General features: G+C 37.8%; 2 protein-coding genes and 1 pseudogene across 4 annotated transcripts in view; 1 reads left to right on the top strand and 2 right to left on the bottom strand.

Moving 5' to 3' along the window:
• ftcdnl1 (formiminotransferase cyclodeaminase N-terminal like 1) overlaps positions 1 to 2,166 on the bottom strand; it is a 9,508-nt gene extending 7,342 nt beyond the window's left edge. Inside the window, exons 1-5 of one of the 3 annotated variants that reach the window (XM_016538413.1) lie at positions 1,950 to 2,166; positions 1,465 to 1,581; positions 1,230 to 1,325; positions 962 to 1,117; positions 487 to 675 (exon numbers count right to left, since the gene is read on the bottom strand). In XM_016538413.1, coding sequence (XP_016393899.1) covers positions 487 to 675; positions 962 to 1,117; positions 1,230 to 1,325; positions 1,465 to 1,579 — 556 coding nt within the window. In that variant the 5' untranslated portion in view covers positions 1,580 to 1,581; positions 1,950 to 2,166. The remainder of the gene's footprint in view (positions 1 to 486; positions 676 to 961; positions 1,118 to 1,229; positions 1,326 to 1,464; positions 1,582 to 1,949) is intronic. The other 2 variants (XM_016538412.1, XM_016538414.1) reach the window with 2 other exon arrangements.
• A 112-nt stretch (positions 2,167 to 2,278) lies between these two features.
• LOC107728289 (UPF0565 protein C2orf69 homolog) lies at positions 2,279 to 6,453 on the top strand (annotated as a pseudogene).
• An 861-nt stretch (positions 6,454 to 7,314) lies between these two features.
• Positions 7,315 to 16,359, bottom strand: stk17b (serine/threonine kinase 17b (apoptosis-inducing)). Its single transcript, XM_016538416.1, has 7 exons — positions 15,599 to 16,359; positions 11,987 to 12,199; positions 11,750 to 11,888; positions 11,495 to 11,621; positions 11,310 to 11,358; positions 10,365 to 10,544; positions 7,315 to 9,750 (listed from the first exon to the last, which is right to left on the bottom strand). Exons 1-7 carry the CDS (start codon positions 15,718 to 15,720, stop codon positions 9,513 to 9,515), a joined length of 1,068 nt encoding a protein of 355 aa, XP_016393902.1. The 5' UTR covers positions 15,721 to 16,359; the 3' UTR covers positions 7,315 to 9,512.
• Positions 16,360 to 17,507: the final 1,148 nt, after the last annotated feature.

The raw sequence follows: 17,507 nt of genomic DNA, 5'->3' as shown, positions 1-17,507 counted from the left end.
ATCCTCGTTTTGTACTTCTAATTCATGACCGTTGTTTTGTTTTTATCTCTCCCCTGCGCTTCCGCGTTCGTCACTTCTGAGCGGCGCATGCGCAACGCCGACATCCTACCTCATCCGCCTGGAGCTGCTTCCGTGTACAACAGTGAGCGCAAGCTAGATTAAATTGATTATTACATTTTAAATATGGTTATTTTTCTTACAAAAATGCAGTGATTTGCTACAGGAGGCCTTTGTTCACCCCCCGGTACCGTGAGGCACTTTTTATTATGGATGGATGCACTTTATTTCACTTCTTTTGGACTGATGAACTGCAACACCCACTGACTGCCATTAAACAGCTTGGAAGATCAAGTCAATTTTTGATATAACTCCGACTGGATTCGTCTGAAAGAAGAAAGTCATATACACCTAGGATGCCTTGAGGGTGAGTAATTCATGGGCTAATTTTCATTTTTGGGTGAACTAACCCTTTAAAAAAAAAGTTACCTGTAACACCATATTTCCTTGTGGGCTGTGGACCTACATCTGGCTGGATGGTTGACATATCCAAGACCTTTTTGAACCAGCCAATCTCCTTTCTCCTCTTAGCCAGACCTCGACGCTGAGGAGAATCGGCCCAGCCAAACAAAAAGACACTGGTACCTGTGACTCGTTCCGTTAGAGCCGTGGCTAATGCTACACAAAGAAAGAAAACAGCAGTGCTTAAACTTTAAGGTACATATATTAAAAATTACTTGACATATTCACACTGACACAAATGTAAATTCTAAAAAATAATAATAATGGGTCCTTATCAATAATGCAATGTTGACCCCAAAATAACTAATGATGTTTGTGCTGTTTTCTTCTATTTTATGTATACTTTAAAACTACATTGTAACTGTTTTTATACTTTGCAACCTGTAGATTCAGAAAATGCATTTAAATGTCTTGTTTGCATGCATGGCCATTGGCCACATACCCTGGGCCTCTTTTCCACAATCCTCAAGGCCCACCTCCTCCCCCAGTGGATAGAGAGGCACCAGATCCACTGCACCCATGCATGGGTGGATGCCCTCATGGACATTCATGTCAATCAGAGAGCATGCGTGCTCACAAGCCGACAGTACAGCCTCCCCTAAAATGGACGACAATAAAGAATGGCCTCTTTTGTACAATTAGCTACAAAGCAATTGTTCTCGCAACTGGACATTTATTAAAACGTCTGGAAGGACGAGCAGGCAACTCACTTATTAGGTCAATGCTTGCAACAATAGTGATGACAGAGCGGTTGTAGTCAACATCATTGAAGATGTTTAGCACTGTGATGCCTTCACGCTTTTTTCCTTATGAAGGGCAGATCCAGACAGTTTTGTCACAACTCAGTGCAATGACATGGAACAAAAATATTCCCAATGACTTCAAATATAGTTTAATAACCATTTTGAATTCATCTGAAAGTAATCCAATTTTCTTCCGTCTCACCATGTGCGCCAGTGATGGCTGATCTAGCCACTGTCTCCACCAGGTCTCTTCTCCGAGCTTCTGAGATGTTCAGGAGACATGCAACCAGCCGTCGACCCAGAGCAGAGTAGGACATCCCTCAAAAAAGCAGAAATACTTTACACCTTTACTGGCCCACAGACCCCAAACCAGGTTCTCAGTCAACCCAGGGACGCTACATTTTCTGTAACACTTTATAACCTTACTTAACAACATTGACTAATGTTAACTGATAAAGTTGGGAATTTTTAAATTAGTTGACAGAAATGTCATGAGCATTTAAGTTCTATTTGTTTTATGAATCTTCACGACGAAATTAACTTTCATGTTTGAAGTGTTGTGTAAGTTGATAACGCTGGACAACACTAACGTTATATTGATCAGTTTCTGTCTAACAGTCCAACGTTTAGCATGCTCGTAGCTACTACAAAGAGGCAGATCATTTACAGATATTTTTCCTAACTTACTGACAAACAAACTTCGTACTTATTTTTCATGGACAATATGTTACTTGAAGGCGTTAAACTCCAGAACAGCCCACATGCTCTTGCTCAGTCCCAGCTGTTTCCGCTAGCAATGTCCGATTCATGAACGAATCGTTCTATTGAGTCGAAACTGTTCAATAAATCAGTTGAATCGTTTCACAAAACCGTCTGAACGGAAAAATATTAATTAATTAATTTAACGCACTCAAACAAATCGGTTATGAATATAATTATATTTTAACGTGTTTAACAAAGAGATAATAAAATGAATTTAAGTGTTTGGGTCCAAATTGACTTTTAGTAGGGTTTTATTAGCGGAACAATGGTTGCAGCAAATGGACACATAAAGCATAATAAATAACTAATAAAGCAGTGCCTGTAGAACATTGGTGCCTGTAATATTTCTCGCCAGAATCAGGGACAGTATGACGCATATTGTAAATCGCTGAATCCGTTTTTGAACCGATTCTTTGACGCGAATTGTTCAAAAGAACCGATCGAACCGACAAGAGTCAGGATTCCTGTCAAGATTCCGCCTCCTGAAGTTTAAAAAGAATATGACTTTTGGGACAGTAGATTAAATATAGTTGTGCCGCATTAATCACTACAGTGTTCTATTCAAGCAGTCAATCCAAATGCGTTATGTATCGGCGCTGCCGCTGTTGACGGACGCGTCTGGACTCCGCGCATGCGCATCGTTGTCACAGTGTGACGCTCCCGTAAATGCAACTCGGCGGCGTTTGATATGAACAAATTATACGCCATACATATGTCATTATCCTGAACCTTTCTGTTTATTTGACGCTTCAAGTTTAAAGGCTGAATGAGCACCGATTAGTTCGGATCATGCGGCGTTATTCTTTGCTCTGGTTTTGCAGTGATGGTTTCAGTCTTAACGCTGCAGGTCGCGCAGTCGCCGCTACATAATCCTTTTGCTTATGGGAAGTATCCGATCAGTTGTGGCTTGTTTATCGCTAGCTGCTATAGCGAGGAAGATGACCGCCGCGGCGGGGCTGTGCGGGCCCGGGACCTCCGCTGCTGCGCCCGCGCTACGCCGCCTGACTTCAGTCCCCGGTTACGATCAAAACCGCGTAAATGATGTTCTGCTCCTAAGACCTGTCACGGAAACGCAGAGACGATGCGACAAAGAAACAGAGGACCTGCAGCAAGGAAACGATCACGTAGTCTTCTTTCCTGGAGACATTCAGGTTGGTGCATGCATGTCATCAGTACCACTGACTGCATGCCCTGCTTTAAATGGCCTTTTAATCAATAATGCCTTAGGAAAGAGCTCAACATAGTCAGGAATTAGATATTGTTTACACAGTTTTTGATTTGATCCAAAATATGCCTATTGCTAGTTTTTAAAAAAAAGTATGTGTACTAAACTGTGGACCCCCTGTAAAACACCTCTTTGATTATTCACTAAAGTCATTTGATACAGTTTAGCTTCTGTTGCGACTGGGTTGGATCTCTAAATTTAGTTTTTCATTAGACATTGAAAACAGGTCCACGACACATTCTGCAGAAGTCCGTTTAGTTATAGCACATATGCCAGGTTTCTGAATTCCTTTAGACTTGGAGTGATGCTCATATTTTATTGTTCGCATATCACATGCACATTATTTTCCAAGTTTATATTCTGGTTAAGCCTTTATTTTGAGAAAAGAAAACGTAAAAAATGGTTGGTAATGTTTCTGAGGGGAAACAAAGGTCTTTTATGCTCACCAAGACTGTATTTACAAAAAAATACAGTAATAACAGTAACATTGCAAAATATAATTACAATTTAAAATAATTGTTTTCTATTTTAATATATTTTAAAATGTAAGTTATTACTGTGGTGGCAAAGCTTAATTTTCAGCTTAAATTTCAGCATATGTCTGAATAAAAGGAACTTTTTTTTTCAGATAAATGAAAAGACATGCACATTTAGTCCTGCTATTTTCTTCTAGAAGAATGTTAATAAAACCTTAAATATACCTGAATTGTGTAAACACAAATTTTGGAATTTTAAAATGGTGAGTTCATAGAAATTGATAGATTTTCAAAAGTCATGGAAATTACTATAGTGAATAAAATTTTCTCATTATGTCCAGGTGCAGCTGTACCATTTTAATCAGTGAGAAATGGCTCTCTAAATTCTCAGAAAATGCGATCTAAAAAGAAAAAAAAAACAGCAATTACGAATGACCGGAAAAGTCATAAATTCCTTGGTACAGTGATTTTGTTTCAAAGTGTTTATTATGTATATATATATATATATATATATATTTATTACTGTGATGGCAAAGCTTAATTTTCAGCTTATAGTATAGTAGAAGATGTATAGTAATCTGTGCCAGTTGTGTGGCTTAATATTTTTTGTGGATACCCGGATACTTTTTTCAGGATTCTTTGATGAAAAGAAAGTTCCAAATAATTTTAAATGGGAATGTTTTGTAATATTACATAATGTCTTTGCAGTCAATTGATCTATTTAATGCCTCCTTGCTGAATAAAGGTATTAATTTATTTAAAAAAAGAAATAATAATAAACTGACCATAAACACTAGAGCATGCTTCACAGCCATTGAATATTTATTCCTGCTGTTTTCTTCTACAAGAATGTTAGTAAAACATTAAATATACTTGAATCATGAATATGGAAAAGTAGGAATTTTAAATAGAAATGAATAAAATTTTGTCATGGAAATTCCTACAGTGAATACATTTTTGTAATTATGTGCAGCTGTAAAATCTTTAATCAGTGAGAAACTGTTCTTCATAAATTCATTAAAAAAAGTATTCATCCCCTTTTCATATGCAACTTTTCATTCTCATCCACCACGCAGAACTATCAGCAGGAAATGGCCCTCCAGCCTGACGCTGCCCCATGGCAGTCCTGGAGTCTGGAGCGTGTCACCCTCACCCTGGGCCAACGCTTCCCTGGCTGCCATATCTGGGTCATCCGCGCATCCCGAATGTACCTACACAAGTTCAGCTGCTATCAGAACTTTGTAGAGAGCAACCTATTTGGAGCACCAGAACACTCTCCAGACTACGGAGCCGTTCGCCACCTGAGGGCACTCCTGGGTCACAGCATGCAGCGGGCTGGCCTCCCAAACCCTTTACCCCCTCTTAGTGGTACATCCACCCCTGGCCCCCTGCCTGCAGGTTTCACCCTCACCATAGTGGGCTTCAGTAAAGGATGTGTTGTTCTCAATCAGATAGTGTATGAGCTGGCTGGAGTGCGAGCAGATCCAGAACTGAGGCTGTTTCTGGACAGCGTTTCAGATATGTACTGGCTGGATGGAGGACACCCTGGTGGCAGTGAGACGTGGGTGACCGATAAGTGTGCTCTGGGTGAGCTGGCCTCCAGTGGGGTGGCTATCCATGCCCATGTCACTCCATATGAGGTATGCGACCCAATGAGGGCGTGGGTTGGGCGAGAGCACCGCCACTTTATAAAGACTCTGGAGTATCTGGGCGCTTGTCTTAGCCAGAAACTGCACTTTGAGGATGAGCCGGCATCCATCGAGAATCACTTCCGGGTGATTCACGAATTCTGACTGTTCTCGATCTGTGCTTTCACAAGTCTTAACATGGAATGTATTCTTTTCAGAGCAGACAGCTTTGTATTGCACTGATATATCAGTTAGTCAAGAGCTTTGGGTTTCCAGGCTTTGAAAGAATAACTGTATGCTGCCTACAAAACACTCATAAAATCCAAGAGAAGACTGAAGCTTAATGACCAACCTTGTAAAACTTTTAGCTGCCTGACATTAAGCCTTATTCGTTGCCTGTTGCATCTAACTACATCAGCTCTGTCTGATATAGTATGATATTTCTTTTACATAGTCTGTTTGGAATGCGGATATGCTTCTAAAATAATCACCTCCCTTATATTCAAAGGGCTCTCATTTCCCACAGCATAGAAAAAAACCAAGAGAAATCTGAAAGTGCTTATTATTAATACATTTATGTTGTTAAATTAAAAAGCATGGATTTTTATTCAAGTATGTATCCGTTATTACGTATGGATACTCTTGAATGAAAAAAAAAACGTATTTCCTTTAGGAGTCCTGCTTAAGCATATAGTCTTACATCAGTGGATTTATCAGATGTTCATGTTCTATATTTGGTGTTTATTTTATTTGATAATCAAATAAAAAAAATCTAAGGATCTTCCATTAGAATCAAATGTACAGAATATATTTTTGGTTAGATGGAAAAAAAACTAATTTAAAATATTTTATTTACTGACTTGTAGTGAAATGTTTTATTGACTGCTTGATGGTTAGCATCTAAAACGATTCCAGTATTGAATCTCAGAAGACTAGGTGGCGCACTTTATTTACAATGTTCTCTTGAATACATTGTATTACATGAACGTTGATTTTGCAATATCCTCAATGCAATGCGATGAATGTACTTCCTGCTTCATAGTCATTCCAGGCTGATGTAATTCAATAAAAATGTTGAAATGTTTGAGTGATCTGTTTAATTAGAAGTAATAATTTTATATATTTTTAATGCAATTCAAGTTGACATGAGATTGAGGAAAAGGTACAACATCAAATGCACACACACATATATATATACACACTGTATATTAGTGCTGACAAACGATTAATTGCATGCAAAATAAAAGTTTTTGTTTACATATATGTGTACTGTGTATATTTATTTTGTATATATAAATACACACACATGCATGTATATATTTCAGAAAAATGTTATTTTTATATATTATATATATATTCACAATATATTATATGAATATAATTATAGACAAATATTTTCAAAATATATACTGTATGTGTGTATTATTTATATATACTTAATAAATATACACAGAACACATACTGTACATTATGCAAACAAAAACTTTTATTTTGGATGCGACTTAAATGATTTTAGCAAATGGCTGCAATATAACAAAGAGTGAAAAATTTAAGGGGGTCTGAATACTTTCCGTACCCACTGTATATATATGTGTGTGTGTGTGTGTTAGATTGATTAGTTTAAAAAGCATAAAAATACTCTTTATCCTACTCTTTATCCTTGGATATAGATAGATAAATACTATATATCCTTGAACTTAGTGAAAGGCAATTTGCTTAAGATTTTTATTATTATCATTACTTATTAGCATGGAAAATTTGAGGAAAAAAAGTCAGATGACGCATTTCAGAAGTATAAGAATTTATTCAAGTCTGACATGTCAGCTAAGAAATTTTAAATAAATCATTGGCGTTGTATGAGGGATGTTGTCTTATTTTAAAAACAAAATTGAAAATGTTTGTTATGAGTCATAAATCAACAACATACATAATATATTAAGGGTACATCCTTTACAACTCTAGACTGTCAATGGCTTTATTAGAATTTGAGCATCATTTATTCTAGCACATATAACTCAAAATACAGTTTTCATCATGAAATGAAGTATCTTCAATTATCAGTTTTCACTAATCCTGCCTAAGATAGAAAGAGAATCGAGAAAGTTTATCCCTTAAGTGTCCTTACAAAGTTTGTCACAAGCTTTCTGCAAATGCCACAGTGACTGCTCAGAAATGCTCTCCAAAGCCTGGTCTATTCTCTATTGAATTCCAGCTTCAAATACCTCATGGCCCTTAAACATTATTGAGGCTGTTTCCCAGGCAAGGAATAGATTCAAGTTTTCCTTGAAGATGACGGCATACAGTGAGCACACGACCGTGACAAGAGCCTCACGTCTTAGGAGACAATAGCCCTATTATGATTGCAGACTGGTGACATCTCTGGGAAACCGTAAGGCCCTGAGCACACAAACACACATGAGCTCTTCACACCTCTTTAAACAGAGAACAATAACCGAAGGGCTCGACCTGAAGACTGAATTCTGCAATACTAACATTTCCAGTTCTAACAGCCACTCAACAAAATATTACACCAATAAACCTTAAGCTGATCTAGCTGTATTTGTTGCATTACTACACACTTTCTGATGTGCAGACGACTTTCCACCACAATATTCTAACATTCATTTGCCTGCATTCCAGAATTCACACCCTGTACTTTCATCACAGCCAAACATACTTCACTATCCGAACATAACCATATCATTTTGACAATAACAGCCAACTTTGATAACCCATCTTTTCATGCCCTACATAATCCAAGACCATAAATATAACTTATAACTGTTTTCCTTTCTAAATCCCACTGAATACATATACATCTCCATGACCAAAAGCACATAGAAATAATTTACGTTAAATACAACAGGCCATCAGTTTGAAGAGTGTACCAGTATCTCAATTAAAACAGGATAAACATTAACAATAATACATCCACAGAAATGTGCTGCACCGGTATTACAGAAGATCAGAAGTCAGGTTGTTCGGCTCAAGCATAGAAAAAAATGCACACAAAGGCACTCGAGAAATATACACTGGTAAACTGTGCAGTTACAGCTAACCCTGAGAACAAGACTCGGAATGAACGAAGACTGAAACCTCCATCAGTTAATAGCATTAGCTTAGAAACACCTGTACAAAAAAAGGTAACAAAACCCCTGAGTTACCTCAGATTGGTGCATAGATAAAAACTGTCATTTCAAGATTATGTATATCATAGACCATAACAGGCATTGAGATACTAGGCGCCTGCCATGGGGAAATGCTAGAATGTTGCTTAATAATAGTTTATTTTACAATAAATTGGCAATAAAAAAGGAAATATTTAAAACAAAAATCATTTTAAAACAGATACAGTTGATTTACTCAATTTAAAGTGGTTAAAAATATTTTCCCTTATTTCAGTGACACAAACACATATAATAGAGGGTTTAAGTGCTTTCCTGCATTCCTTTAGTCATTATCTAGGAGGAAGTTCTGTGACCAATACAAACACATATTTGTGTAATCCAGGGTGTGTTGTGCGTGTTTGAGTTGAGTCACATTTTTATGGAGCCCACTAATGTGTCAATGCCACAAGAAAGAAAATGTAAGACAAAACACACAGCCATTCACCGACAGCATTCCTGCACTGAACCTTTCTAACAGACCATCGCACTAGGTGTTTTTGAATCAACAGAGTCTAATCATACAAACTCTTTCTGATGTTGAGACACAAAGAGCAAAGAGACTCTTTAGTGTGCTCAGACACTCTCATCCTTCATTAAAGCAGAATTAAAAATCACTGACCCTGCCGCTCTCGAGCGTCTGTCTTTTTCAAAGTGCAGTAATGGAAATAGTGTTGAGATTAACATGGGCTGAGATCAGCAGAAAATTAAATCGATACTGAATGGCAATTAAAATATTCAAATGAATCATTTAAAATCCAAAGATGGCAGGAAAAGGCATCTTGAGACAGGACAGCAACATAGATATTTAGACTCTCACTATTATAATATTAACATTACACTAGATTGGGCCCTTTTGTAAAATAAAATCATCTTTGGTTGGCCAAAGGATATTGAAAACAGCATTAGGACAGAAGCGTGTTTGCTGGTGCTGTGTGGGGGCCAACAAAACGGACCAAAAATGCTATTCAGTGCAAGTGCGTTTCCCTTTCGGATCAGCACAAGTGGTCCCCGTCGCCCGTGGCTGACATGCCCTCCTCAAAACGAAACCTCTTGGCGTGCGGAGAGTCCAGAATGTTCTCTTTGTCTTCGGGATCCTCGGGTGGTGCGGACCACTTCCCACCGAAACTCCTTTCCCGGGGAGTGCGTGGGGTCACGGGGTTCGGATCAGAACCTGGACAATGGAGCCACAGCCAGGGATGGGTCATGCAATCGGCTGCACTGGGACGATCCCTGATAAAGCAGGGGAGAATTCACGTAAAGGACTTTGATATGTGGCTGAATGGAAAACATTCTGATACTATTATGCTGAAACAGTAAAGAGTAGTAATAAAACCAAAGTACATTAATTAGTTTATGACAGCAAGTGTAAATCTACCATACCAAACTTTTTGCTGCCATTTTTGCTTAACAGTCTGACCTCATTTAATCTCAGTTGCTTTCAGGCTTAAATGTTTTCTGCAAATGTGTGAATGTCTGAAGACAAATGAAAAGAAAATGAAACCTGGACTTTATACTTTGTGATAACCAATAGTTATACAATCTATGGCAATGGGGAAAGTCAATATTCTGGAAGTACTTTGAGCCATATAAGAGTGATCATTGGACAAGTTAATTTGTAAGCCTGTTGAAATTACTTCATTTCTGAAACTATGTTCTGCATAATAAAATTTGTATGACCCTGAATAATTACCGCTCTGTAAGTGGGAAAGAGTTTCCCATAGCACTTATCATATGACTCTTCATCTAGAAGCAGTAGCGTACATTATATTGCGCAGCACTGAGCTTGGCAAACAAGCTTCACTTCCTTTAACCGTCTGAAATCAGAGTCGCAAGGGCAGACTCACTCTGGTGCTTTGACCAGCAGTTTCCGGACGAAGTCGACAGCCAGTTCAGACACTCTTGAGAAAGCCTCTCTGCTGTAGTCCACGTTCACCTGGGATACATTTAGGAAGGTCTCCTGTTTATCCTCGCCAGCGAAGGGAGACTCTCCTGTCACCAGCATATAGGCGATCACGCCCACACTCCTAATATCAACAGACACACAATCAGTTAAAAACCAGCTTAAACAACAACATATATGACACCAAACATGAAATATCCCTTGTTAGCACAAAGTGTTTTGTCTCTAATATCAGACCATCCTGCTGCTGCCTCAGCTGGTTTTCTAGTCTCTGCTGGTCTATTGGCTGGTTTTAGATGATTTCGAGGCACATTTTAGCTTACCACATTCTAGCTCATTTTGAATAAAATTAAGCAACATTGATGTTAATAAGAAATGTTTTTGAGCACCAAAGCAGCATATTAGAATGACTTCTGAAGGATCGTGTGACACTGAAGACTGGAGTAATGATGCTGAAAATTCAGATTTACTATCACAGGAATAAATTACATTTTAAAATATATTCAAATAAATATATTTTTAAAACATTTGTAATAATATTTCACAATAATAATGGTTTCACTGTATTTTTAAATACAGCCTTGGGGTGCACAAGAGAAATCTTTAAAAACTTTAAAAAAATATTTTTACTGACGCCAAACTTTTGAACAGTAGCATATTTTGTTTCTTTACTTAGCAGAATATGGTATAAGCATGTGATGGCCAGACTTTTCACTACATTCAGAGTTTTCCATGAACTATGAGTATAAATAGAAAACTGTCTAATGACCATTGGAATTTCCATGACCTTCTACAATTTTATTAATGTCCCATGACTTTTCCAGGTCTGGATATGACCCTGTGGGAACCTTGTATATTGAAACACCTGATGAAAAAGATTAAGACTCACCAGAGGTCTGTTGCTATGGTGATTGGTTCATAGTTCAAGATCTCAGGGGCTGGATATATCATTAAAACAAACAAAAATCACTATATACATCATTTTCACTGAGCATGAACTCTTCTGTTGTGATGAGCCCATGAATACAGAGATATGTGTGAATTTGAAGATGAATGGCACTGAATAAACCTTACCTACATACTCAGGGGTTCCCAGAATCTCTCTGAGCTCCCCAGCAGAGCCCAACCTGCGGGCCAAGCCAAAATCCACTATCTTTATATCCCCCAATGGGCTCAGACTCGTCAGGAGAATATTCTGGGGCTGAATGAAAGAAAAACATTGTCTCAATAATAAATAAAACTAGTGTACTTTAGAAGAAATATAGATCATCTAATTCAAAATGTGTCCAATGAAGGTGTTGAAGGCAGCCTGGTGCACGGGCATCTGACCTTCAAGTCCAGGTGGACCACGCTGCTCTGGTGCAGTAGGTGAATTCCCTCAAGCATCTGTCGGATCAGACGGGTGATCTGACCTTCGGGCAGCAGCTCCTCTGACACACAGTGGTCAAATATCTCACCACCCGCCGCACTGGCGCACAAACACATTCACAGTTATTCTTAGTACTGAGCTCAACAATTGTTCCGTGAACTGGGCGTACAATTGATATATCAAATCACATCACTCACTATTCCAGCATTAGAACGAGGTCATGATCGGTCTCATATACAGAGTGCAGATTCACCACACGAGGGTTGTTCTTTGCCGCCTCTAAAACAGCGATCTCATGAACGACCTCCGCCCTGCAGTCGCGACCTCGTCGCCGCTTCTTGATGAACTTTGCAGCAAAGACTTTCCCTGTGGCCTTTTCCGCACACCTCTTCACCACTGCAAACTTCCCCCTGAGGAAGACAAACAGAAATAGAAAAAATATAGAGAAAGAATAAAATGTGACCCTGGACCACAAAACCAGTCATAAGGGTCAATTTTTCGAAATTGAGATTTATACATCATATGAAAGCTGAATAAATAAGCTTTCCATTAATATATGGTTTGTTAGGATAGGACAATATTTGGCCAAGATACAACTATTTGAAATCTGGAATCTGAGGGTGCAAATGAAGTTCTTAGCAATGCATATTACTCAAAAATTAAGTTTTAATATATTTACAGTAGGAAATTTACAAAATATCTTCATGGAACATGTTCTTTACTTAATATCATAATGATTTTGGGCATAAAAGAAAAATCAATAATTTTGACCCATACAATGTATTTTTGGCTATTGCTACAAATATACCCCAGCGACTTAAGACTGGTTTTGTGGTCCAGGGTCACAAATGAGCATAATGGAGGCAGAATGTGTCAAATGGAAATTTTTAAGTTATAAATAAAGTACCTTAAGTTCTAATATCTTTTTTTTTTATGATGCACTTTAAAGATGTCACAGTTTGCATGCATTCAGTCACACCTAAAGCAGTTCTCTCATTCACAGTTTCACACTAAAGCTCTTACTGACACAGATAGTTATTAAATGATTCAAACCCTCCATTAGATGTTCTCACAGCTTAATATCAGGTTAGATGACTGATGTGGGCCAGTCTTTACTGTAAAAACTGCAATTACTGTCACAACATAAACAGGTGAGACATTAGGATATAAGCATATACTCAAAATCAATCCCACAATTCTTTGGACCAGACTGTAAACAGATTTTGTTATAATATATTATGTTAGGATATATCATACTGTGCTGTACTGTATACCGCACATACTGTATCCATTTAGATCTTGGAAAAGTCAAAAAGAAAAAAAAGTCAAAGCAGAGTCAAAATCAAAACTGTAAAAAAGTATATACTACCTATCAAAAGTTTGTGAAATAGACTTATGTACTAACCAATCTAAAAAAAAATTTTTTAAAAACAGTAAAAGCTGTAATATTGGGAAATATTAAATCACAACTGTTTTTTATTTCAGTATATTTTAATATGCAACAACCATTACCCCAATCTTTAGTATCATATCCTTTAAAAATCATTTTAATATGCTGATTTGAGCAACGTTTCATCTAATTATTAATGTTGAACACAGCAGCTAAACAGCTACTTGATATTTTTGTGAAAACCATAACACTTTTCAGTTCAGAAAAACAGCATTTATTTGAAATCCTTTGTAACATCTTTACTGTCACTTTTGATTAATTTAATGCATGCTTGCTAGAAGTAGCTATTTATTTATTTAAAAAAAAAACAGACCTCAAATGTTTTGAATTGTGTATATCAATATGATAACGAAAACCCTGCGTATGACTAGAATCAATACTGATATTTCCATGATTTCTTAGCATTTTAATAATTTCTGTGACTCTCCCAGACCAGGGAAAAATCCCTGACATTTCAAGGTATTTTCCAATGCAAGTAAACACCAATAAAACCATTCTTATGGTCCCGATTCAAAACGAAACTGCTCTATTTGAACAACTTTGCATGTCGTCATCTCATAAAAACCATGTAACAATTAACAGTATTCACACTCATATTTACTAGTTTATTTGCACAGAACTGCACCTTCCTCCACAGAAACAAACAACAAAACATCTTCACACTGAAGAGTTAAAACTGTAAGTGAACTGTGAAATAATTTCCTGTTAAACAACACAGCTAGCAGCATAAAAACAACCCGAATAAGGCTGTATGCAAATGGTGAGAGAGAGAGAGGAAGAGACCAATGTCACTTCCTCTTTCTCAGTATTCAAAGTTCAATCTACAGCACAGCACAAAACTGGGTCTGGTTCCCACATGGGTTTCCTTCCTGCAAGATCCAAAGCCGTGCTGTAGTGCTTTAGCAGACACACACACACACACATATTAGTCACAGTTCAGTTAGCAAGGTCTTTCCAATCCTGAATAGCTAAGCAGGACAGACTCCATACAACCTTCAGTCCTACTCACTCTGTCAAAAAATAAACTAAATAAACCAGGAACACATCTATCCTACAGTTCATATGTTGCCTTATGATTTGGGACCACAATAATTCCCTTAATGGTAATGATGCTGTAAATATTACAACTATATGCGCATACCCAATGAGATGAAATAACAAGTACATTTTATAAAGCAAGGATGTATTAAGTTGATTAAAAATGACAATTAAGATTTGTATATTGAAAATTCAATGTCTTGAAAAAACATTAATCACAGTTTCCACACAAATATTAAGCAGCACAACAGTGCTCAACATTTATAATAATAGGAAAAGTTTTGTGAGCACCTGACATATTACACTAATCAACATTTGAAGTGGATCAAAACCTTTCATCAAAGTTGTCCTAAAACCAAAATGTGTTCTTGTCTTAGGACAACTTTGATGAACTTTTTTGATCCACTTCAAATGTCAGTTCAGTTAGCAAGGTCTTTCCAATCCTGAATAGCTAAGCAGGACAGACTCCATACAACCTTCAGTCCTACTCACTCTGTCAAAAAATAAACTAAATAAACCAGGAACACATCTATCCTACAGTTCATATGTTGCCTTATGATTTGGGACCACAATAATTCCCTTAATGGTAATGATGCTGTAAATATTACAACTATATGCGCATACCCAATGAGATGAAATAACAAGTACATTTTATAAAGCAAGGATGTATTAAGTTGATTAAAAATAACAATTAAGATTTGTATATTGAAAATTCCATTCATCAGTCAGTCTTGAAAAAACATTAATCAGTTTCCACACAAATATTAAGCAGCACAACAGTGCTCAACATTGATAATAATAGGAAAAGAGCACCTGACATATTACACTAATCAACATTTGAAGTGGATCAAAACCTTTCATCAAAGTTGTCCTAAAACCAAAATGTGTTCTTGTCTTAGGACAACTTTGATGAACTTTTTTGATCCACTTCAAATGTTGACTACTGTAGAATGATATCTTAAGAATCATTTGATACTAAATTGTAATAAATATTCAAACTATAAACACATACTCAAAGACATGAGATGATGTGTAGAGCAATAAATTGAGACTACAAAAACAAGCTATAGTTCCCTAAAACTACTAGTGACAAGTACTTTATTTCATTAAACATGACAGTACTTTAGTATCACAGAATTTCAAGATATGACAGAACAGAAACCCATGCATATACATATTTACAGACACATATTTACATTATCATGTGTGCAGTCACTTTAATGTTCATCAACATACATAAAAACTTTATGACAACATCAAATGAAACATGGAAACACTTAAAAGAAGACATCTTTAAGGTAATGAGGAGTATTTTACACACCTGCCCAGTTCGTTGCTCATGTCAAACACGGCGTCCAGAGGATCCGTGTGGATGTGAGTGTGGATCTCTGACAGCAGAGCCGAGGATCCACTGCGACTGTCCAGCCTCCTCCGGGCCATCATCTCCAGCGAGTGTCCCGCAAGTGTCCAGTCAATCTGCAGACCGCTTATTATCACTTAGCCAGCACTTTGCTCATGTTCAGACTCAATACCAGGAGGGAAAAAAAACACCCACTGCCACCGGCCTCTTCACGGTGTTCACGCCGTCAACGGCGAAAGGGCTTTAGTAAAAGAGTTTAGTTCGCGGTTATTCAGAAAGGGTTGACAATAAATTAAGTCGCTTTAGTGGAGTTCAGTTGAGTTTGAACACGATAAACCGATGCGAAGAGCTTCCAGCTAGCGCAGATTAGCTCATTTAGCTTTCAGAGATAATGCTAAAACTCCCAGATTAAACTCTGACCTTTATTTAGACAAACGTACAAAGAGATTCGCCTCATTTTGTTAAAAATACACACCGACCGACAGACAGCGCTGTGTTCCACGCAGGACAAAATCACTCCACTAAAGTTTAGAACGGACACCCTCTTCCTCTTCTCACGGGAACAACAGCGGACAAACTATCTAATAAACTCTGAAAGAAGCTGAACGCAGAGTAAACGCTTGTCTGGCTAACTAGTCCATGCTGAGGTAAATCGGTTTCGATTCGTAGATTCGCCTCTTGTCCACCGGCTCCACGGTTTCAAATTCTGCTCTGATGCCAGCGCTACGTCACCTCTATCGTCATCTGATGATCGTTAGAATTTCGCCCATTGTAAGATAGATAGATAGATAGATACACAGATGATAGACAGACAGACAGACAAGGCATAACTTACTCTACAAGTAAGACTTACAGGTCTTACTCTACAAGACAAAAACATCAAGCTTTTGCTGTATGCAGATGATCTGGTGCTGCTGTCATCCACCCCACAGGGACTACAGCAGCACCTGGACCTGCTGGAGAACTACTGCCAGAACTGGGCCCTGGCAGTAAATCTCAAAAAGACCAACATTCTGGTCTTTCAGAAAAAGCCCAGATGTCAGGAACACAGATACCAGTTCAGAGGCAGCACCGCCCTAGAACACACGCCTGATCATCACTGCATCGGGGAGTTTCAGTTTGGCAATAAATGCTCTCAAAGATAAAGCTCGAAGAGCTCTATACGCAATCAAGAAAAAATTCCAAAATATTGAAATACCACTTCCAATTTGGTGTAAAATCTTTGATAGTGTGATTCAGCCCATAGCGCTGTATGGAAGTGAGGTTTGGGGTCCACTCAGTGATCAGAGCTACACTAGATGGGACAGACATCCAACAGAAGCCCTACACACAGAATTCTGCAAAATGATTCTAAAACTACAAAGAAAAACACCCAATAACGCATGTAGGGCAGAATTAGGTCGATTCCCATTCATTATCAATATGCATAAGAGATCTCTCAAATTCTGGGTGCATCTTAAATCAAGTCCCACAGAATCGCTACATTTTAAAGCACTACAAACCCAAGAACTGAACCCTGAAAAGAGTCCACTCAGTCAGCTAGTTCTGAGACTTACTAACCTGACTAACTCTACTAACACTAACCAGTCTCAAACCAGCACTCACCCGAACATCAAAATAAATCAAATTATCAAACAATCTAAAAATACATATCTGGAACATTGGGATCAGGAAACTAAAACACAAAGTAAATTACAATACTATCGAACTGTAAAATCAAATTATGAATTGGAAGATTATCTCCAGAGTGTCAGAGACACAAAGCAGAGACGGATCCTGACCAAGTACAGGCTCGGTGAGCACAGTCTAGCAATTGAGACACAGAAAGAGCATTGAGACACAGAAAGAGCTGGTTACCCAGAGAGCAAAG

The sequence above is a fragment of the Sinocyclocheilus rhinocerous genome, unplaced genomic scaffold, assembly GCF_001515625.1.
Source record: "Sinocyclocheilus rhinocerous isolate Xijiao unplaced genomic scaffold, SAMN03320098_v1.1 scaffold3444, whole genome shotgun sequence".
Lineage (NCBI taxonomy): Eukaryota > Metazoa > Chordata > Actinopteri > Cypriniformes > Cyprinidae > Sinocyclocheilus > Sinocyclocheilus rhinocerous.
Note: the sequence above shows the minus strand (reverse complement) of the source record. Positions and strands in the feature narration are given on the sequence as shown.